At 36.5% G+C, this 25,000-nt stretch overlaps 1 protein-coding gene across 1 annotated transcript in view; it reads right to left on the reverse strand.

Annotated features, from left to right (window-relative positions):
• Zfc3h1 (zinc finger C3H1-type containing) overlaps positions 1–25,000 on the reverse strand; it is a 49,719-nt gene that overhangs the window by 19,681 nt on the left and 5,038 nt on the right. Inside the window, 17 exon segments of the mRNA XM_021205004.2 lie at positions 7–23; positions 154–285; positions 1,562–1,671; positions 1,770–2,312; positions 2,707–2,838; positions 3,322–3,496; positions 5,002–5,151; positions 5,478–5,599; positions 6,472–6,609; positions 7,335–7,499; positions 7,673–7,882; positions 9,789–9,886; positions 10,769–10,889; positions 12,279–12,502; positions 13,436–13,634; positions 16,410–16,474; positions 23,496–23,912. Of these exon segments, the coding sequence (XP_021060663.1) occupies positions 7–23; positions 154–285; positions 1,562–1,671; positions 1,770–2,312; positions 2,707–2,838; positions 3,322–3,496; positions 5,002–5,151; positions 5,478–5,599; positions 6,472–6,609; positions 7,335–7,499; positions 7,673–7,882; positions 9,789–9,886; positions 10,769–10,889; positions 12,279–12,502; positions 13,436–13,634; positions 16,410–16,474; positions 23,496–23,912 (3,018 nt within the window).

Genomic DNA, 25,000 nt, shown 5'->3' on the forward strand with positions numbered 1-25,000 from the left:
GTGTATAGTCTTGTACATGCTGCCTAAAATAAAACAAGAGTGCAAAAGACAACCGTGTGCTTATCAAAAAAAAAAAAAAAAAAAAAAAAAAAAAAGAAAAGAAAAGAAAACATGACTTTCTCTAGAGATTTCTTCCAAATAAAAGCTACTCACCACTGACAATCATCATCGTTGCATGTTCCTGTTAAATCAAAACGACAGAAGCACTGATCTGGCTCAATCCTATTACTGTATGATACTGAACTTAGAGGAAGTTTTTCCTTGGTTCGGTAGTAAGGACTAAATCTAGAAAAAGAATGGATAAGCGCATTAGATAGATGGATAGAAAACTAGACAATTTCTTAAATTTTTATTTCTACACCTGTTTACTAATTAAATCAACAGTAAAAGTAATGAAAATAGCCATGATATAAGTAATAGGAACAAGCTACTTTTACAATGGAAACGTGAGAGCTGTCATGTTCAAAACTGACTGGGGTGGTGAACACCTGTTTCTCAGCACTTGGGAGGCTGAGTTCAAAGAAAGCCGAGCTGACACAGGAGGGCTCTATCTCATTTAAAACAAGTACCAAACGAGGGAAGCACTCAGAGGGAGAGTACCTGCCTAGCACATATGAAGCCGTAAGTTCAATTCCAAATACAAACAAACAAGAAAAGAACTTTAAAACTATAATACAGAAAAATATATAATGGTATCTTCTACAATCTTTTTTCACTACCACACAATAAAATGCTCTTTCCTGGTATTTCTTGTCTACATTACAAAGCCAGCATGAATGCTAGAATATATATAAGCCTATACTACCTACTAAGAGCTTTGTAACTTTATCATAAAATCATATCCATTTAGCAGTCCACATCTAGCATTCTGAAAATATTGTGGGACATTAACTACCTAAGAATGTCTAAGTCAACATTACAGAGGCTGGCCAATGACAAATGAAAAGTCCTCAAATTAAAAATTGTCACTGTCCAAGAATGGCAGCACACACCTATATAATACTTACACCTGGAGGCACAGGGCAGAGGATTACTAAAGGTTTGAGGCTAAAAAGCAGTTCAGCTGGAGCTATGTAGTGAGATTCTATCTTAAAAAATATTCATACATTGGGGACTGGAAAGATGGCTCAGCGGTTAAGAGCACTGGCTGTTCTTCCAGAGATCCTGAGTTCAATTCCCAGCAACCAGATGGTGGCTCACAACCATCTGCAATGGGATCTGATGCCCTCTTCTGGAATTTCTAAAGACAGCAACAGTGTACTCACATACATAAAATAAAATGTGCTATTTGTTTAAAAAGAAAAAAATATATATATATAAAAACCAATGAATAAAAATCTTCACAAGACTCTATTCCTAAAATGTTTAATAGAAACCTAGAATTTGAACCCAAAGAACTCCCTTTCTGGTATGATTTGAGAACAACAGCAATACATACTTTTGTCTTCCATAAAAAGGTTTTCCAGTTGTTTTCAAATGCTTTTATTAAGACAGATTTAAGGTAAAGCATTAGGAGCCAGGGTAATTCTGAAATGCACACTATTAACTATCTCTTCTATACCTGTAGGATTTAAAGACAAGAAGAGGGCTCTGGTAAGGTCTAAATGGGCATGGCTTCACTTCTGTTGTTTTACTCTGTGCTGTAACAAAATCCACATCCACAGAAATCTCCTGGGGAAAAAAAAAACAACAACCAAAATCACAGTAATTCCAAAGACAAGTAAGGCATTAAGTAAACTCTGTTACAGAAAATATGGAATGCCACTTACCTGACCATGCAGAACTTTTTCTGTACTGCCTGTGGTAGTTTTTAAAATCAACTGTTTTAAACTGTCAGCTTTTGAATATAATTTTTGTAATTCACCTATTTTTAACCCTAGAAAAAGTTCTGGCTTTTCTACAGTACTCTTACTAAGTTTGTTTATACACTCTTTGTTGGGTGTGTCAGTGTGCTTAAGGTTGGGTTTAGTGAAAGAATTGGACTCTAGAAAGGATCTTCTTCGTTCTCTGTTTGCACCTGACAAAACTTCATCATCAGCATCATTTTCTTCTGTGTCCAAGGTTAATTTATCCTGTGTCAGATCATGAAGTGAGGGTTGAGGTAAAGAAAACTCAGGTTCCTCTTCCACCACGGGAACAAGGTTTTGTTGTTCCTTTGCTTTGAGGGCTCGGGCTTCTTTTAACTTTTGAATTTTCAATGCATATTCATATTCTAGCTTTTGTAATCGTCTTTTTTCCATAGCAATTAACTCTGCTGAATGCTTCCTTGGACTTGATATTGGAGAATTATCCAGTCTCATCATTTTGTTTGGCTTTAAGAGAAAAGTAAATATTTTATATCATTTTATTCAACCATATACGATTGCTCACAAGATAATTGTGGTATCATTAGAATATTATACCAATGCCACAAAACCAAAGTGACAAGGAGAGCAAAACAATTTAACAAGTAACACGTTTGCAAGTTAATCTGTGACCAACAAAAAACTAAAACCAATGCAAAATATATTTTAAAAGCATCCAAAAATATAAGTATCACTTAAAAACAAACTCTAGATTGCATAGATTGAATAATAATATAATCTGTTCTTTTTGAAGTTGCAACAAAGTTGGAATTAACTTTATACATCTCTTAGAAGTGTCACACAAAAAAGAAAGAAAAAAAAAAATCCCTGCTTTCCAAAAATATTCCTGTAGGCAGCTTACTCCAAGGCGGTCCTGTTCCAGTTTGCGTTTCCCTAGTTCTTTACTAGCCACTGCCTTTGCCCGAGCAAGCTCTTCTCCATACTTCAGAGTCAAAGCTTTCTTAATGGTAACACGCTGTTGAACTCTGTGAATCTGAAAATAGAAAGAATAAATTAAAATCTTTTCAAATATCCTCTCAAACACAATAGCTTTAGAAATATTCAACTCAAAGGAAAAATATCCTAATAGTATGTCTCAATAAAAGACCACAGGTTACATGTATGCTGATGGCTTAGGTTCAATCTTTCCCCCTTTGCTTTAGAGGAAAAACAAAACCAAAAATAAACATCAAACAATGCCTATGCAAATATACAGTACTGGGCAGAAAGAGAGCTCAAAAGTTTCCTGATGTCCAGAGGCCTGGAGCTCAGTTCCCAGCACCCATGCCCAGCAGCTCACAACTTCCTGTAGCTCCAGCTCAAGATCACAATGTCTCACTGACTACAGTGAGCCCCAGCATACACTATGACAGACACCGGACACATACACACATATACACAGGAGTAAAAATAAAACGTTTTAAAAATACAGTACACATCAGACTACAATATCTAACTTTTTATAAAAGAGCATTACTTGTTCTTGGAGCTTCTTCAAAAACATCCTGTTAACACTGAGGATTTTCTCTGCTGCCTGGAGTTGTTCTGTAAGTTTTGTAATTTTTGCTTCAGCATTTCGAACAGACTCTTTCTTCTTGGCTTCTTGCAGTACTAGATTTTTTAAAACCGATTCATCTTTAATCAAGAGAATCCTGAGTGGTAAATAACAAAATTCTTATTCTTTTCTAGAACTAAAAGACTAACACCATCAAAACAGAAAAATTTCAAATGAATAACATAATAATATATTTTAAGAACTTTTATCTACATATAATTTGAAAGAGACAACTCTGGTCATAAACTGAAGACAAATCCTACATGTTATAAAATACAGTTTAGTACAAGACAAACATCCAAAGTATATTGTGCTCAGAATACTTAATGTCTAAGGAAAACAGAGCATGCATCTGTCATGGAAGACCCTTGCACTATTTTGCAGTGCTCCTGGTGCTATTGTCTTAAAATCACAATTACATTCATTTTCATGATTTACAAAAAGATGACCAGGGGTCTGAAATGTTAGAAATGAGGCTATGAACATGTATTCCTTTTCCTTAAGGACCTCCAGATGAATACTTAAAAGCCTGCCTTTAAAAAGTCATTATGCTATTTAAACATAACCAATTCTAAGAGTTAATTTAGGAGTGCAGTCAGCATGAACATCATTCGCTGAACCGGAGAGTAACTATTTCCAACAATCAAGTCCATTTTTAATAATAGAAGTAAGTTGGGTAGAAGCCTGTAATTCCAGCACTCAGGAAGCAGAGGCATGAAGACTGCCACAAATTTGAAGCCAGATTTGTCTACACACCAAGTTTCAGGCCAGCTAGGGCTACATACACCTCAATAATAAACACACACACACACCTCAATTCAATGTAAGTTATAGGAATGTGCTTGCTCTTAAATGATAAAAATATGCTTGACAATAAAGATGTTCTAAAAAAGGCCATCTAGGGCTGGAGAGATGGCTCAGTGGTTAAGAGCACTGACTGTTCTTCCAGAGGTCCTGAGTTCAATTCCCAGCAACCACATGGTGGCTCGCAACCATCTGCAATGGGATCTGACGCCCTCTTCTGGTATGTCTGAAGACTGCAACAGTGTACCCATATACATAAAATAAGTAAATAAATAAATCTTTAAAAAAAAAAAAAAAAAGGCCATCTAAAAAACTGAAGATGTTCCAAATATATTCAAAAGTTCTTAGGGTTATAAAATGAGAAAATTCACAAATGATCTTAGCAATGAATAAGCTGTTTCAGTCTGACAACCTTCCTTAAAGATCTTGGTATCTCTAATTAAAATATTAATAAATTACTTTACATAAATGTGTGAGTAAATAGAACAAAAAACTGCTATAGTTCTACCATGTGGGAGAATCTGTGACCAGGGATTGCCCAGCATCTCCCTCCCACACCCACACTACTGCTCTCAGACCTAACTCACCCCTGTATGGAGATTTTAAGACCCTAGGGAGGATGGGGTGTAACATGTTTGCCACTGGTTGGGGGTCAGAGGATCTGTGGAAGATAAAATTGTAACCCTATAGTATACTAGTTACTAATGACACATACACATATAAATATAGATAAAGATCTTCCAATCTAGGCACATAAAGAAATATTCCATTCTTAATCAGACACTGAATGAGACTCACTTGTGTTTTTTAAGCTTTGCTTCTGCATCTGCAACTTGCTTAGTAACCATTGCTATTCTACTAATCCCATCCATTTCCACATCTGAGTTTGCTGGGGACGATGAACTAGTCTTCAGCTGATCTGATTTAATCAAACGTTGTTTCTCACGACTAAATTGAGAGAAGAAATAAACCAAAGAGTAAACCAAAAGCATTTTCTTTAAAATATACTTTTATAAAATGCACATTAATGACACTGACTATATAACAAGTATATAGACTCAAGTTGACATCTGCATCAGAGCTAGCAGTGCAGTTCTTCTGTGCATATCTCAGTGCCTCACTGTATTTAGGTTGACAGATGACTGACTCCCCTTGTATAAACCATAACACACTGACTCCATAACTAGGATAAATTCAGTCCTGGTTTATACAGATTAAAAAAAAAACCTTCAGCAAACACTACCTACAAGTGAATTACATAGACTCTCACTTACTTGGCAATCTCTTCTTTTAACAATCGATATTCGATCTTCTTCTCTTCAGGCAAGGCTTCAGGTGTTCGCAGAGGGTCATTTTCTTTTTCAGATTTTGGAGGTACTTTGGGTTTTGAAGCTTGCTATTTAAAAAAAAAAAAAAAAAGCATTATGAAATCAACCACATCAACAGCTTTCAATAATTCCACTCTGATATTTATATTTTATGTTATACCGCCATATATACTAAGATACTGACTATCTTAGCACCGCCCTCACTCTTCTTTTGAAAACTAAATAGGCTAGCTGTCAACTACCTAATTATATAATCTACCTACTCAAAAGCTATTCCTTAAAAATACAAAGTTGAATCATACTGAAACAGAAAAAACCCTGAAAGGGCTTAAACACTGTAGATTTTTTAGTTGGAAACTGGTGTTTCAGGCTGGAGAGATGGCTCAGCAGTTAACAGCACTGGCTACTCTTCCAGAAGTCCTGAGTTCAATTCCCAGCAACCACTTGGTGGCTCACAACCATCTGTAATGGGATATGGCGCCCTCTTCTGGTATGTGAAGACCTGAAGACGGCAACAGTGTACTCATATACATAAAATAAATAAATAAATCTTAAAAAAAAAAAAAAAAGGAAAGAGGGAAGGAAGGAAGGAAGGAAGGAAGGAAGGAAGGAAGGAAGGAAGGAAGGAAGGAAGGAAAATTGGTGTTTCAGTTAATGTAATACAATGTTGAGCAACATTTAGTTTCCCTTGTACACAGATGAACCCATTTTACTATTCTGAAAGGGAGTAATTGGAACACAAAGGCAATTTTCAAAACAGCAAAACCTACCTAATCAACAGATACTTCATTATATAAGTACTAAAAGCACAAATATTTTTTCTACAAACCATTGTACTTAAAATGCCTGAACTCTAAGGTCTTAATTTTTTCAGGAACAAAATTAACATTGATGATTGCCAATACACCAACTGTTTTTCAACATTAATTATAACACATACCTCTGCAGTTCGTCTTGCTTCTTTGATCATGGACTCTAATCCACCAAAAACACTATTGGTTGACTTGGAAGCTTCTCCATCAGACTCACTATCATCTGAATCATTCAGTGTTACAACCACTGATTTATGTTTTGGAAGCTACAAAAGCAAGGTATTTGTTAATCATGCTAATAAATGCACTTTTGTGTTTGTGTGTGTGTGTGTGTGTGTGTGTGTGTGTGTGTGTGTCTGGGGGCTGAAGAGATGGCTCAGTGGTTAAGAGCTCTCACTGTCTCTTCTTCCAGAGGTCAATCCCCCGCAATCACATGATGGCTCACAACCATCTATAATGGGATCTGATGCCTTCTGGAATGCAGGCATACATACAGATAGAGCACTCATACATAAAATTAATAAATCAAAAAAATTCAAGGCCTACCTGTATAATTCAGTGAGATCTCCAAATTAAAAAAAAAAAAAAAAAAAGGCTGGGGGATACAGTACTTTGGTAGTATACTTGTCTGTTGGGGAAGGCCCTAGGTTCAATTCTCAGGCCTATTTTAAAAATTTTTAAAGAACAAAGCACTGAGAAGAATTTTTAGACATTTATTACAATTGATACCAGAAAAGGCTGAAAATGGACCAATTTGAGTTCTCTAAAAAGAGCAGAACAAAGACTAGCTATCACACTCTGAGCAGAACACATCCTCATACTCACCGTCACCAAATCCTACCTATCTTCAAGGGAGCATGCTTCTCTCTTCAAACTTCTTTGAAGTTTTTCATTTGTAGTTATACAAGAATTATTTTTGTATATAAATGAACTAGATAGAAAAATAATTCTAATAAGCTATTTGAATAAAAGTATTGAGTCTTGTTTTTACCGAGATCACAGTTCGTGGAAGACGTGGTCCTCTGTGAAACTTTGGATTCTGTATCCTAGGCTGAGATACTGTATTAATACTGACTATTGATAGATTGCTTCTTGACAAAGGCTGAGAATTGTTCAAAACTGGAGGTGAAGGTGGGTCACTATTACTGGATGTTTCCTAATAAAAAAAAAAGATAAACATTTCCAAATAAAAAGACGTACCTGTCACTTTAGAGATCTGAAGTAAAATAAGATTAGATTTAGCATAACCTTGCTCTGAGAGGCAGAAAAGAGGAGACATCCTAATGCTAGGCGCGAGAGCACCACCTAGAGGGTCAGGCACTAAATTACCTCTGGCTTAAAAGCTCTTTTATTTGCTAGAGATTTAAGTAGTTCTTCTCGAAGGAGCATTTCTTCCTCCTCCTCTTCATCTGCAAACGGTGGCTTTGGAGGCTGCTCTGGGTCTTCAGGTGGTAGAGGTGGCAACGGTGGAAGAGGAGGTAGAGGGTCGAGAGAAACGCACGGGCCTTCCCCATAAGGTTGGTTCAAAGACGGCACAGGCTGGGTTTTAAAGAAGAAATCATTTTATTCTAATTTTATTAACTTCAAACATCTCTGAAGGATTATTAAATCAGAAAAAGTAAGTTTTTATTTAGTTGTTCTAAGTATACTGATATAAATATTATGTACAACTTAAAACTAGTGCACAATTTAATATTCAATGATTAAAATGTTACTTTTGCAATTAACAACACTTGAAACATGATAAATTTCACAGTAATTATATAAATACCTCTGTTCCTGCCCTTATCTACAATTAAAACTCTAGACAGAAAGAATCCAATTAGACAAGGCCATTCTCTTCAGATCAAGTTTTTTGTTTGTTTAAAAAAAAAAAAAAACCATAGAACTAAAATCAATATTGTAGTATTTAAGTTAAAGCAATATGTATTTATACAGAAGATCTCACTGTGTAGCCCTGACTAGTCTGAAACTATGTCAGGCTGACTTAGAGATCTGCCTGCCTGCTCCTCCCAAGCCCTGGCATATACTATCACATGTAGGGATAAATTTAAAAGGATAACAAATTAAAATATTTTAGCAGTAAAACTTTTCAAGTAGCATTAAAATTAAATTACTAGGGGCTGGAGAGATGGCTCAGCAGTTAAGAGCACTGACTGCTCTTCTGAAGGTCCTGAGTTCAATTCCCAGCAACCACATGGTGGCTCACAACCATCCCTAACAAGATCTGGCGCCCTCTTGGAGTGTCTGAAGACAGCTACAGTGTACTTACATATAATAAATAAATTTAAAAAAAAATAAATTACTAATCAAAGGGATAATAGTAAGACCCCACAGCCAGGTGTGGTGGCAAACACCTTTAATCCCAGCACTTGGGANGCAGAGGCAGGCAGATTTCTGAGTTCGAGACCAGCCTGGTCTACAAAGTAAGTTCCAGGACAGCCAGGGCTACACAGAGAAACCCTGTCTCGAAAAACCAAGAGTAAGACCCCAGAGTAACTACCTGTCCAGCATCTCTTAAAATCCTTGTAAAAATGGCTTCTTAGAGATTATATAGGAAACTTGATTTCTATAAATCCCTTAGTTTAGATGCTTCTGTTTTAAAGACTTTCCAGTAATTCTCACACTTTACCTCAATCTTTCCTCATTCCCAAAATAAAACATTTCAATTTCCCTTACCATAAACTCCCCCTAGAAGGTAAGGTTCAATTACCTAGTACAAGATTCTGTTTGATCTCTAGATGCTCTCAATCTAGAAATAAATGCAGAACCTTTGTTTTGTGATTTCTTTTTTTAAAAATGGGATGCCGCTGCCCAGAGTGGCAGCAGGCACCTTTAACCCAGTGCTCAGGGGCAGAGCAGGCTTTGAGGCCACTCTCACCTAAACATCAAGTTACAGGCCACAGGGGTATATAGTGAGACCCTGTCTCAAAACAAAAGCAGGGTGACTGATAGTTTGTAAAGATCAGAGCTGGCATGATGGCTCAATGGTTAAAGCAGGTCCCTAGAATCCGAGCAGTGGAAGGAGAGAAACAGAGTTGTGCTCTGACCTCCACACGTGCACTGCAGCATGCGCACATAGACACGCATGCATACACACAAATATGTGCATTTTAAAAATCAAATAAAAGAAGATTTAACTTTTGTAGATAATATGCTTCTTCTCCTTGATTTTCAAGTAAAACATAAAGATGTAATCCAAAGAACAGCAAGTATCCTATTTAAATCTTAATTCATTCAAAAAAATTTCCAGGCCAAGCATGGTAGTACATGCCTTTATTCCCAACATTCGGGAGGCAGAGGGGTCTACATATTTCTAGCTATTAATCCTAAATAGTGATAATGACTTTTAAGAACTCTTCAAACCAAACAATTCATGCCAGTTTCCCAAAACACATTCGAAGATGCACAGTAATTTCTTTGAAATCACTCAGTTTTTACTTACTGAAACCTGAGCTGGTGGAGGCAAAGAAACAGACGGCGCTGAAGAAAAATACCCCAGTGAACACTCAGAAAAAAATGGTGGTTGTACTGGTGAAGGCGCTGTTGGAAAGAAAGACACAAGTTTACCAAAGTGCTTCAACAGGAGCATGTTAAAGGTTATCAGTATGATTGAGGAGACATACAACTAGGTAGAGTGCAAATTAGATGTCCTGAGTTTATGATAAAATTTAAACTCCTAAGCATCCTTCTCAAACCATATAAAGTTGTTCTTAAATGATAAAGTTAAAAGTTTCTTTTAAGCTGGCATTTAATTCCTCAAAATTCATGTTTTGCTAGGCATTGTATGCCTACAATCCCAGGCACTTCTGAGTCCTCCAGCTTCTTAAAGATCATCTGTAGTGTTTCTCCTGCCTCGGGTGCAAGTGTTTAAAATTACTAAGAGAATAGGTCTCTCATGGTCAATCACATCAGAGTACCAAGAAAAACTGCCTGAGTATGGTGGCTCACGGTTTCAATCCTAGAATTCATAGTCATTTAGATCTTATACTCAAGAGTTGAAACAAAGCTTTTTAATTTAGAGCCTCGGTCCTAGAGAGATGATGGCTCAGCAGTTAATGGCACCGACTGGCCTTCCAGACAGACCTGAGTTCAAATCCTAGCACCCACATGGCAGCTCACAACTGTCAGTAACTCCAAGATCTGACACTTTCTTTCATATAGACATACATGCAGGCAAAATACTAAAACACATAAAATAAAGGTAAATAAATTAAAAGTAAAAGTTTTTCTTAAGTTTTAATTTAAACCTCTTTAGAAAAGCACAATAGAAAATAAAGATTAAACTATACAACAGAGATTTACTCTAAGTTTTTACAGTATCATATAAAAGTCATCAGTAAATCTAACCTTCACTAAGACATTTCTTTGAAGGTTGGAGTAGCTTAATTGTGATTATAAATGTTTCAAAGTTTTGGCTCCTACCTGGAGAGCTGGTTTCACTATCTGTATCCATAGCAACTTCTTCATAGTTATCATATTGATATATGCCTCCTCCACTGTCAGACTGCTTTTCTAAGGATCGCCTCAGGTCAGGATCTGAAGACTAAGTATACAACAAACACTTTCTTAGGCTATTCGTGGGCTACTTATCACAAGAGTTGATAGCTATCTTTTAGGAGAAAATACCCCAAATCAGAATGATTCTATGAGGCTTGCACATGGCATAAAATCTGGAAAGTGTCTCTGACAGTGATGTATGATCTATACAGATGAATTTCCCCACTGTCTAAGTCATTAAAGTAATTGGATTCCTCTAAAAACCATAATCAGATTACAAAGTCCTTATAACCATTATGGTTTAGGCATGAAACTAATAGGAAAATGGTCATTTAGGCATTACAATATAATATCAGATTTTTTTTTTTTAACTAAAGAATAGGAACTGTAGAAATGGCTCAGTGGTTATGAGTGCTGGCCAAGTCTCAGCACCCACATGGTAGCTCACAACTGTCTGTAACTCCAGTTCTAGAGGATCCAATGTCTTCTAGCCTCCACAGGCATCAGGCATGCATATAGGTAAATACACACTGAATAGTCAACAACATTTTAGTTATAAATGAATCAATTGTATCTGAAAACTATAGACTTGATTGGCATGTTTATATGCTATGCTTTTTATATCTTATGTTTTACTCCCAGAGTTTATGACAAAAACTAGAAAAACAGCAGGAAGAGAAAATAAAGTACAAATAATATGGTATTTATCTTTAGACAAATATTCTATTGTAAGGGTCTTAATTATAAATATTATAATCCTTGCCTAAAGAAAGCTTCCCCTAGACTCTCTCCTTAAAGAACCCTTACTTTTAAAAATCTCTACATTTAGTTAATATACTCATGAATGTATTCTTGAAAGTTCAAAACTCCAAAAATATCATCACTGTTAATAATACCAGGTCAAATATCAACTCTCCCAGCTTATTTCTGCTGACAGCACCCAAAAAGGAAATGGCTCACTCAGTCATTGTCAATAACATACAAAAAACCAATGGTCAACACATGGTAAAGACTAAATACTAAATAGTCAGGGGCAATAAACTCATAATAAAATTAAAAAAAAAAAATCACAAAACCACAAAGTAGAGAAGTGGTTGAAGAAGACATAAAAACTGAACATGCTACATCAGAGAGGGAAAAAGATCAATAGATTCTCTATCAAACATAAGGTATTTAGTTTCCCTTAGCTAATTGGATTTTTAAAATAACACTTAAAAACAAACATTCTAGGCCAATAATGTGGCTCAGTGACTGCCAAGCACATGACCAGAGCTCAATCTCTATGACTCACATAATAAAACTGACTCCTGAAAGTTGTCCCCTGGTCTCCACACCTGCACTATGGTACAAGTGCTCTGACCCTCAAAAAATGAATGAGTGAATGAATGAATATAATTTTAAAAATTTTTGCACATTTTGATGTGATCGTTCTTACTTTACTTCTTGATCTTCTCTTCCCACCAACCAATTTCATGAATCGATTGTACTGTTCTTCCTGATTTGAAAGGTCTCTGATTTTTCTGATTTCTTCTTCTCTTTTCCTCCTCTCTTCTTCCTCAGCGTGTTTCCGCTGATCCTCCTCTTTCTGTCTCTCCTGCTCTTTCTGCTGCTGGAGTTTCTTCCACGCCTTTGTCTGCTGCTTCCGCAGTGCTTGTTTAGCTTCCCAGGAAAGTGGAGTGTTAGTTATTTCCCAACTAAAGGGGCAAACTCAAGCAGGGTTCTTATATCGCTAACTAACAAGGCAGTCGGTCCTCCCTGAGTTCTACTGATAACAGAATTCACATCCAATTTAGGACTATGTCATTTCCCAAACTAAATTTCCTGAATTACAGGGCTGGAGAGATAGCTCAGTGGTTAAGAACAAGAAGACGAGCTGGGCAGTGGTGGCGCACGCCTTTAATCCCAGCACTTGGGCGGCAGAGGCAGGCGGATTTCTGAGTTCGAGGCCAGCCTGGTCTACAGAGTGAGTTCCAGGACAGCCAGGGCTACACAGAAAAACCCTTTCTCGAACCCCCCCCCCCCCCAAAAAAAAAAAAAAAAAATAAGATGACCCAGGTTCAATTCTTAGTTCACAATCATCTGTAACTCCAATGCTCTCGTGGCCTCCTCAGGCACTAAATATTGACATGATTCAGATACATACATGTGGGCAAAATACCCATACACATAAAATGTTTTTATTTAAAAAAACTTTTCATACATTTTCACGATTCCGTTATTACCCTTTCCCTCTCTGATCCTACCCACCTCCCTACCCAACTTTTATGTTCTCACCGCCTCTCCCCAAACCCCTACAGGCTCCATGCCCAAGAGTAGCTGGCCAATGTAAAACCAGGCTCCATGTCGTTTTTGAATTGGCTTTTTGGAGTACCGTGTGTGTGTGTGTGTGTGTGTGTGTGTGTGTGTGTGTGTTATTAGTTTTCTTCTTCTTTAAGTTTGTTTTGACTTGAATTTCTGGTTTAGGTTTGTTTTGATTTGATTTTTATTATAGAGAAAAGTAATTTTCTTTTAAAAAAAAAAAAAGTCCAAAATGAAAACTAGAAACCACAAGTTACACTAGTTCAATTCAAACAGTTTAAGAAAGCTCCTCACCTGTGGCGCTCACTTTCTTGGCCGAGTGTGCTTTCGTGCTGGTCTTGGCCTTTTGCTGTGTGGTTTTGGTCTTGGTCAGTTTTTCTTTGCTCTCCTTCATCACCTGCTGCTCTTTCTGCTGCCATTTCTTACTAGCCGACTGAAGAGCCAACAGGCGAAGCTGCAGCTCAGACAGTTCCTCTTCTTCTTCACCAAGTTTCTTTAGAACAGAAGAAAATGTTACAAACTTTAAACATTTGTCAACTTGAATCTTTCACCAACTTAATTAAAATGTAATGTTAGCATCAAAATAAAATATTTAAATGGAAAGTTGGATAAAATAACAAAAACTCATTTCCCTTCTATAAACTAAAACTAATGTAATTCTTACAATATAAACAGAAACTCAATTGGTAGAAATTATTAGTTTGTATGTAAATATGCAGACATGAAGCAGAAGAGGAAAGTTAAGAGCTGGACAACATTTAAAATGCAACAACAGCAAGAAGCCAGCAGTGAAGAATGAACTGACTCATCAGGCTGCGGTACAAGAATACTAAGGACCACGTTACGATTTCAAGGACAATGTTAAGTTTTTAACATTATTACAGGTGGAAAAAAGATGTTCTCATTAGTTTGTATTTGAATACCCACATTTCCTCAAAGAAACTAAAATAGGATATCTGAAAAGAACACATTTCCAACGCATTTTCTAACTAAAGTAACTGCTAATTTTTTCACTCTACCTTTCAAATTTCTAACTACACTACATCAACACTACACAAACTGATGGGTTCTTGTGCTGTTTCCATGTGTGCACATACTGTAACATTTAAATCAGATCCAATTATCTCAACCACTTATTTCTTCTTTACAGTGAAAAGATCAAAAATCTTGTCTTTCTGGCCACTCTACAACAGCTCATCAGAACCTTCCATTCCTACTAATTATAACTGAAATGGCTTTAGAAAATTAGCCTGTTCTCCATCTACATACTTTCACTGACATGTAACTAACTGAAAATACCAAGCAACTCTTCAGTGAAACTTCTTAGGTGGTCATGGATGAAGAGGCTTAGAGAATCCTTTTAAAATTAGGAAGAGGAAGAAAAGTTTCATATTCTAATACATTAAGATTCACATAGCGTTTTCTAATTGGTATTGTATAACTATATTTTTCTTAAACTCCAACTACTTTTATTTGCAAGTATAAAGAAAACAGTGAATGTTGGCTAATGACTTCACCTTAGTATTTCCCCTTTCACTGTTGAAAACTACAAGTTAACACCACATCTGTTTATCTGTCAGTTTCTCTCAATTAACCCTATAGCCAAAGTTAAACATGAATTTTGAGTTTACTGTAGAGCTCAGGTTACCCTTGAGTACACAATCCTTCTAGACTCAATCTCCTGACTGTTGAAATTACAAACCTGTACTACCACACTGGGTTCTAAATAATATATGCAGGCACCCTCAAAGGCCAGCAAAGGGTGTCAGATCCTCTGAAGCTGGAGTTACAGGTGGTTGTCAGGTGCCCAATACAGGTGCTGAGAACCCCATACCAAGAACTCTTAATTGCTGAGCCATCTCTTCAGCCCACATTTTCTTAGGTCAAGTGTGCTACTATTCATAGCTACCATACTGAATAGTGCAATTATGAAACATTTTCATTTTTAAATATAAGATTCTACTGTTAAATACAGATTCAGATTTTACCAAAAAAGTTATCACCATTTTTCACTGAGATTACTCTATGCAATGACTCCCCTTGGAAGGAAGGATCACTGATGCTGTAAAGAATTACAAATGGTATTTAAAGTAGCTACTCAAAATCAAAATCATGGAAATAGGGCTCAGAGGTTCTCATTCAGTTCTTGCTGTGACATCTAATTCCTACATAAATTTAGTCTTTTAACCTATCTAAATGTATCTTTCTTATGAAACATAATGTCAACTTACATCATATGGTTACTGTGAGTATAATAAAAAAACCAAATATTTATGAGTGTGCGTGTTCACTGTCACATTATCCTTCCTAAATTCAGGACCATCTTTCCTAGACTTTGAATCATTTCAGTTTATTCATAACAACAAACTGAAATCACAATAGAAGAAATTGCAAATATTTCAGATCTATAAAAAGGCTTGAGTTACTCAATACTCGATATGTATTAAATTTTAAACAATGTTTGATACTTCTGTACTTTATTTTACTAAAGCCTTACAACAACCCAGAGAATACATGACATTAAATCATGGGAGGAGCACAAAAAAGCTAAAGAACTCATTCAGCTAACATTGCTTTCAGTTAGTAAGTAGTTAAAATGTGATTCCAGATCAAGATCAACCTAATTCCATTATGTTTTTTTTAAAGATTTATTTATTTATTATATGTAAGTACACTGTAGCTGTCTTCAGACACTCTAGAAGAGGGCGTCAGATCTTGTTATGGATGGTTGTGAGCCACCATGTGGTTGCTGGGATTTGAACTCCGGACCTTCGGAAGAGCAGTCGGGTACTCATACCCACTGAGTCATCTCACCAGCCCCTAACTCCATTATTAAATGGAATATAGAACACACAAACACACACACACACACACACCAAACAAACTAAACAAAACAACCTGGAGGATAAACTCTGAATCAAAATTAAATGATTCAGAAACAATGAACAAAAAAGATCATCTATAGATCTGAATTGCACATCAAGTAAATAGAGTTTAGACATAAGTGGGAAGAAACTCTAAGACTACTCTCCAGATCATCTAAATAAAGTCATGGCAATAATTTCAAAATAATTTCAAAATAATAGACTATAAATTGTGCATGGTAGCACACACCTGTACTCCCAGCAATCGGAAAGTACAGGCAATTTTGAGACTATCCAGAGATACATAATGAGATCAAGTCTCTAAAGTAAATAAAAACACAAAAAACAGACTACAGACTGCAAGTATAGGTCCTAGAGAGTCAACCCCACGAGTAGCATCTTACCTTTTCAGATAGAATATCTGAGGCACTGATTCTTCTTGTTAAATTTTGTTCTTTATCTTCTAATCCTTTAAAATAAAATAGCATCTTTTGAATATTCTAAAATATAGCCACAATTAATCCAAAATGGAAATAACACTAAAATCAGAAATTATATTAAAGGGTATCTTTATTCTTTCCTTATTTTCATGACCCTCAACCAAAATACTCTTAGTATATACAAATAAAATTATACAAATTAAAGGCAATGAAGGACTGAAGAAATAGCTCAGTTCATAAAATGGAAGCCACACAAGTATGAGAAGCCAAATGAGATTCCCAGAACCACATAAAAGGCCAGGAGCTGTGGCTTGCATTTGTAATCTCAGCACTGGGAAGATAGAGACAAGGTGATATAGCTGGTGCTCACTAGCCAGACAGCCAGCATGACTAAGCCCCAGGTCTCAATCAGGGACCCTGTCAAAAAAAAAAAAAACAAAACAAAAACCGCAAATGATCATCCTAAGGAATATCCAAAATTGACCTCTTACAACACATACACACAGGCACACACACACACACACACACACACACACACACAGAGAGAGAGAGAGAGACAGAGAGACAGAGAGACAGAGAGAGAGAAAGAGAATATGAGAGACAGAAAGACACAGACAATGAAAATATAAATCTGACCAAGTTTGTAATACCAGTCTCATTTTAAAATTGATTTGGCAAATGATTCAAATATTAAAAAAAGACAATCTGATAAAATAGTTTTAGAACTAAAAATAATTATTTAGAATAAAATAGAATTTATGGAGTAGAAAAACAAAATAAACCATTACTACATAGAGAAACCACAATGACAAACCAATAAAAAACAACTTAATATTTAAAGTATAGGTTGCCAGGCAGTGGTGGCACATGCCTTTAATCCCAGCACTTGGGAGGCAGAAGCAGGCGGATTTCTGAGTTCGAGGCCAGCCTGGTCTACAAAGTGAGTTCCAGGACAACCAGGGCTACACAGAGAAACCCTGCCTCGAAAAGTAAACAAACAAATAAATTGCAAACCTAGTATTTTATGGTTTGTTTTTTCAATAATACCAAACCCATTAGTTTTCTAAATATCCTAATTTGGTTACACAAGTGAACCCTCTGGTGAAAAATATACAGCTTACTGAATAAACAGAGAAAATAAACAGAGAGTATACCCTAGATAAAACAGAAGCAATCACCAAATCTGAGGCAGATTCCTTTTCCTCTAAACTTAAAACAAACAAACAAACAAACAAAAAAACCAAAAAAGCCTATATATATAAAATTCATTCTAGTCAGGCCAGGTGGTCCAGACCTGAAACCCAGCTGCTTAAAAAACTATGGCAAGAAAGGTAACAAGTCCAAAGCCTGCTTGGACTACAAAGTGAGCTCAAAGACAACCTGGACAGCTCACAGAGAACAGGGAAGCAAAACAAACAATCAATCAAACAAACAAAAACAAAAAACAAAACCAACAAAAACCCCAGAAAACAAACAAACAAAAACACAAAACTAAGGCTTACTCCTTATAAAATGAATGATGTTGGTGTATTAGAATTTGTCAAAAGCTAGGAGTGCAGTTTAGTGTTTTAGATTACTTGCTTCAACTGTATTGGGTTCTACCCTCATTACTGATGAAAAACAAAGGAGAGTAGAAAGAAGGGGAGAGAGGAAAATAGGGGGGAAAGAAAAAAAAATTTTAGCCCAACATAAATTTCACATTTACCTATGCATGAACTTCATCTCAAAGAAACAGTAAGAGAATATATAAAACCAGAACATGTATAAAACTATGACTGATCTGAGTCATACAGAAATATACAGCCATGCCCCTCTAACACACCAGAACCTCACTGCTCTGAACCATGTCCTTCACACCTGGTGCCAGAGTTCCCCATCTTAGTTCCAACAGCACTCTGTGCTCTACTCACTTCATAGGAAATACTGAGAACCTTTGACCTCTACCAGCACACTTCCAGTCTTTTTTAAAGTTAAGTGACATATTCAATACAGTACAGTGTATTTCATTTAATATGTAAATATGCACTACTATTATCTGAGATCACAATTTTTTTTTCATGTACCATTGATAAAAGTTTTTTATTATTTTTTTTTAACTTATTTAATCCCAGCACTTGGGAGGCAGAAGCAGGCAGATGAAGGGCAGTCTGGTCTATAGAGCAAGTCCCATGCCTGATGAGACCCCATCTCAATAGAAGAGAAGAGAAGAGAAGAGAAGAGAAGAGAAGAGAAGAGAAGAGAAGAGAAGAGAAGAGAAGAGAAGAGAAGAGAAGAGATGTACATGTACCAGTGTAATAAAATCAAACACAAAGTAACAACTATTAGACAAAACTAAACAGGCTAACATAAAAAGACAGAGCCTTCTAATAAATATAGAAAGCGCTCTATTCCCCACATACATGAGAACCCTGGGTTTCATCTGGCCATGAGGCATCTAAGAATGAATGAAGATATCGTGCTTCTGTAGAAAGTAGCAGAACCTCCTTTGTAGCACAACATCAAATACCTGTTAGAATGGACCTTCTGAGCACAATAGCAAACCAAGAAACCATGAGATGCAGGTAAGACTGTACATGTAGATTATAAATGCAGGTCACTGCTAGGTCATCGCTTAAATTGACCTTGTGATTAGTTATATTATTCTACCATGTCTAGCCTCTATATTTTTCTAGTGTTTTTGAAGGATGGGGAAAAGATCTCACTATGCCCCTCTGCCTCTAGCTCCCAAGAAGTAGAACCACAGATATGCATTAACATACCTGCTATTATTTCAATGTTTATCTAGAATCTCCAGTATGTGAACTGGCCTTACAGAGTTTCCACCGAGTTGAATCTTACTCCTGGAACTGCATGTAAGCTGGAATCTACATGAAGATGGCAGTTAAAACAGCAACAGTGAGAATGTCCCAGGAATTAGTAAGCTGCATTCGAAAAGTGTTCTTTTGTTTGGTTTTTCAGGGCAGGGTTTCTCTTAGAGCCCTGCCTGTCCTCTCTCTGTAGGGCAGGCTAGCCTCCAACTCAAGAGGCCCACCCACCAAGTCTCTGCTTCCTGAGGGCTGGAATGAGTTAAGCAGCATGTATCATGACTACCAATGGAAAAAGTATTCTTTAAAAAAAGAAAAAAATGAAGAAGAAAATAAGAGAAGCAGGTGTGGTGTGTGGTAGTATTTACCTTTAATCTCAGAAGTCAGGAGGCAGAGGCAGAAAGATCTTTGCAGTTCAAGAACAGCTTGGTCTACAGAGTTCTAAAGACAGCCAGGGCTGCTTGTTGATATTGTGTCTCAAACCAAAAAAATAAATAAAGGGGGAAGGGTGTAAAGAACTGGGTTAAAAATACGTATTATAGAAACACCAAAATTTCTCTTTACTATAGAGTATTCTCAACACTGCAGCAAGAGATCTTTTGAAAAGGTGAGTTTTAGAGGTCTTTTACTCAAAACAGAACTTCTAAGAGTTCCTGCTCCACTTCACTCAGAACTCAAAACCAAACTTGTATATTTCTAGATGCTGTGTCTCCAAAATCCATCTGTGGTTTGAATATGCTTGTCCAAGGAGTGGCACTATTAGGAGGTGTGGCCTTGTTGGAGTTGGTGTGCCACTTTGGGCTTTGAGACCCTCCTGGTTACCTTCAAAAACTCTCAGCATTTCCCCAGCACTGTGTTTTCCTGGATGCTGCCATGCTTCCTGATGATAATGGACTGAACCTCTGAATTTATAAGCCAGCCCCAATTAAATGCTGTCCCTTGTAAGAGTTGACTTGGTCACGGTGTCTACAACAGACACCCTAAGACACCAACTCTAATCTCCTCTCCAACACTCTTCCTTAGTAAGATGGCTTCTTGTTATTCTCAAGTATGGCAGGAATCCATCCACAGTAGGGTCTTTATCCCAGTCCATACGATTCTCACTTTATGAGAAACCAACAGAGAGGGATCTGCTACATTAAGGTCACTGAGTCCTACTTCCAGAGCTCACAATTCACTAGATATTGGGAAAGGCCTAATATTCTGTATTTCTATCAAGCTGACAAGTAATGCTAGCCTATCTTTAAAATCAATGATTCTTTGCCCAGAAATTTCTTCTGTCCTTTCTTACAGTCTACTTTGTTTAAATCACACCTTCAAATGAACACTATCCTGAAAAACCTAACATTCAACCTGATACCCCACTCCCATCCTACTTACCCTGCTAATACTTCTTTCATACTAATTTGCTCATCATGTGTGCTACATTTCTTTCTAAGATGCAAGTGTATGATGTCATAGTGACCTTTAGGGTGCGGTATTACACATCTATAGACCTAGAACCTCAAGTGGGATGATTGCGTGAGCCTAGGCATTAGCGATGAGCGTAGGCAGCAGAATGAAACATGGGACTAGAAAACGTAAGTAAAAAATAAAATCAAACCTATGGAGGCATAAACAATTATTTTTTTCATTAACACTTGCAAGAGACTGGAATAAAGTATTCAATTAGTTTGTGAATAAAGGAAATGTGAAGGGAAAAAAAAAACAACAACAACACTGAATTCAGCAACTGGATTGTACAGAACCTAGCCAAATATAACTTTAACACTGCAAAGTTTCTGTGCTGTGGTAAGGACTGAAAAGGTTGTATTGGGTTAATGTTGAAATGGGAGTTAAAATACCAAGCAGGTACAACCTAGCTTTGTATACATGAGGTAGGTACTGGGTTTGATGCATAATCACACACAAAAATGCTGTTCTAATCAAGAGTCCTAGTGCATACCATTTTCTTGGGAAGTTACAGCAGGAAGACCACTAGTGGCAAAGAGTTCAAGGCTAATCTGGGCAACATCAAAACTCTGCCTCTTAACACACAAACAGCAAATTCACCATCATAGTGACAAATTTTCAATAAAAATTAATAGATCTTTGTATCAATCAAAATATAAAGAAGCAGGGATAGCTTAGTCATACAAAGTTTTCTAGCATGTGCCAGGCCATGGGTTCAATCTCCAATGCAACAAGAACCAAAACCAATATCCCAGAAAAAAAAAAGAAAGGAAAAAAAACCTCCATCCAAAACCTAGGCATTTTTACTGGCAAAGTCCACTACATATTCCAGGTATGATTCTAATCTTTTTTTTTTTTTTTTTTTTTTTTGGTTTTTCGAGACAGGGTTTCTCTGTTTATCCCTGGCTGTCCTGGAACTCACTTTGTAGACCAGGCTGGCCTCGAACTCAGAAATCCGCTTCCCTCTGCCTCCCAAGTGCTGGAAAGGCGTGCGCCACCATGCCCGGCTGATTCTAATCTTAAACTACTCTTTAGAAGAGCTCAGAAACCAACCTTAATTCATTTTATGGATATCATAAACTTACATTAAAATTTCACAAGGAAAACAGGGGTTGGGGGTATTAAGGTTAGAAGACCAGATGAATCACTTGCCAACCTTTGTATTAAAATACAAACATCCCAGGCTGGAGAGATGGCTCTTCCAGAAATCCTGAGTTTAATTCCCAACAACCACATGGTGGCTCACAACCATCTGTAAAGGGATCCGACACCCTCTTCTGGTGTGCCTGAAGACAGAGCACTCATATAAAATAAATAAATAAATATGTTTTTTAAAAAATACAAGCATCCCTCTATCATATGCATAACTACTATAGTCATACATAAGAACACTACTCAGCAATTAAAATCAGGAATGAATTAGTGATATACAAAACTACATGGGAGAATTTCAAACAGTGTGCTATGTGAAGGGGAAAAAAAAAAGCCTAGAATCAAATTTCAGGAGCCGGGAGTGGTGGCGCACACCTTTAATCCCAGCATTTGGGAGGCAGAGGCAGGCGGATTTCTGAGTTCGAGGCCAGCCTAGTCTACAAAGTGAGTTCTAGGACAGCCAGGGCTATACAGAAAAACCCTGTCTCAAAAAAAAAAAAAAAAAAAAAAAAAAAAAAAATTGTACCAGTCTACAATCCCAGTGACTTTTGAGACTGAGGCAAGACTACCTTGAGCAATTTAGTGAAACCCTGCCTATTTCTACTATAAAGCAGGAAGTAAAAATAAGAGTTGAGAATCTCACTCAGCAATAAATTGCTTGGTCTAATCCTCAATAATGTAAATAAATAAGCAAGCAAACTATATGATACAATTTATGTTACTCTGGAAAATCCTAGGAGCAGACCAGTGGTCACCAGATGGACTAAGGATTAAGAGACCTGTTATGTATTAAAGGAATAGGGATAATAAGATTAAAGTCAGTAGGTAAAGTGCTTGTCCTACAAGTCTGCTGATGACACTCGAGGATCATACACACATACAAGAAAAATATTATAAAGATAAAGAGGCATGTAACTTACCTGTAATGGCTAGTGATGATTATCAGTTATCCAACTGTCACTTAAGTCAAAATTTAGAGAAACTATATAGTAAAAAGTACATTTTGCTGCATAAAAATTACATCTTAATAAATAAAATACTAAATAAGGATTTTTAAAAACAAAATATTTAAACTGATATAAAAAGGCAGTTTAGACACTACAAAATCAATATAATTTGTAGTATTAACTACAAGAAATTTAAAACTCATCAATGATGAAAAAGATGGCTAAACTCTAAAATCTGTTCACAAATTTAAAAATTTCCAACTAGGTGAAATGGGGGTGAAAACTTTCTTTACCCAATAAACCTTAAAGACCACAAATTTACAGAACACTAAAGCAGTAAGTAAGTCTGCCCACTATCATCACTTACTGACCAACGCATGTTTAAGACCTGAATAGCAAGCCTACTGGTGTAACACACTTGTAATCACAACATTCAGAAAGCTGAGGCAGATGGATTACATGTTTCAGGCCGGCATAGACCACTACACAGCAAGTTCCAGAGCAGCCTGGACTACAGAGTGAGACCCCACCTCAACCAAAGTACTCAGTAAACAAAACGTACTATTAAGTAATAATAAGACCTATAATGAAAGTACAGAAGAACTTACAGAAAATTGGAGCCTTAATTCAAGTCCACTTCCAGATTTCTAACTAAAGAGTACTTAAGAAGCTAATGCCCAGCATAACCCCATTACCTTGGCTAGTATCCGTAGTGCTGGATTTCAAGGAAAGCTGCCTTGTTCCATCTTTCCCTCTTTTTACCCGGTTCTTATCCCCTGGTAAAGTCAGTTTTTGCCTGAGTGGTTTTAATTCAAATGCCTGAAAAGTTTTGACCTGTGTCTTCTCCTCGGGAGCCACTTCCTTACTTGGGTCTTTTGTAATACTAGCATTATCGGTGCTTGTTTGGTCCTCAAAATGCAATGTTTTCGGATCTTCCTGCGCAGTCTCTTCTTTGCTACTCAAAGCTAGTTTTTCATCCTTATTGATGCACTCTAGTTCCAGTTGTATTTGTTTATACTTTAAAAGCAAATCTTCAAAAGTTTCTTCCCCACAGTTCTCACTTTTGGATGAATGATTCTGTTTTCTTGACGGAGATCTTCCAAAGCTTTTGGCTGAACAGCATATTAAGGAAACCAGTTTCCAAAAAATTTCCAGCTAAATTTAGCAAAAATACTTTAAGTTATAGATGAATTTCTCTCCCTTAAGTTTTCAAGATGAACTGATTATTTTTAAGTTACTAAATTCCATTTACTACATGTGCTGCTAACGCCTGCTTGTGTGCCCATATTGCAGTTTAACAAGTATCCATACAAACAGCCCACTTACAAAATCATTAGTGTCAGAAATTACCAGTTGAGTCCACAGGTAGTCCACCCAGTTAGGTTGTAGCATCCTTCCTTCTGTAAGTATTACAAAAACCCAAAGCCAATGGATGTTAAGGATGCTTTCTGAAGGAAGGGGGAGAAACTGTCACAGATGTTGACAATTTATACTTCTGATAATCAGGAGGGAATCTTCTTGTTTACTAGTTTCTTCTCATTTCAAATTTAAAAAAAAATAAGAAATAAAAACATGAACACTGACAATTAGTAATTTATGAAAGAGACATTTCTTAAAAAAACCAATACATAATAAATTGAAAATTCACCACGTGCTAAATCTAACACATGCACAACTAAAATAATAATAAAAGCCATGTAACAAAAATTAAAATTTAGATGGTACTCAAAATCTATTTTTTAATTCAAACAATTCATAAATAGGAATTTCATTCTGGAAATTAAAACTTGGGAAATTTGTACTTTTAATGGTTGTAACATAACATAGGACTTTCTATTTAATAGGATAACCATCGAAGATGTTCGAACTCTTGAAAACCAATTCAAAGATGGAACTCATGGCTAAACATTTGAGAACCAAAGCAAACTTTAATGTAAACTCAATAACCGTGCTGTTAAAACTCTGCACACAGCCAGTCAAGTTTCTTAAACAACAGTTTCTCAATGCCTTTCTTCCCTATCATCCAACATGGAATCAAGGCTTTATTAATTCAACAGACACTGATCTAGGTTTACAGATTATTATTTTCAAATTTCATTTTACCTGATTTCTCTGCAACATATTACCACTGTACACCACTGTTGTCTCAGCTTCTGTGATTTTCATGTCTCCTCATTTATCTACATTTTTTTAGTACTTC

This window comes from Mus pahari, chromosome 9, assembly GCF_900095145.1.
Source record: "Mus pahari chromosome 9, PAHARI_EIJ_v1.1, whole genome shotgun sequence".
Lineage (NCBI taxonomy): Eukaryota > Metazoa > Chordata > Mammalia > Rodentia > Muridae > Mus > Mus pahari.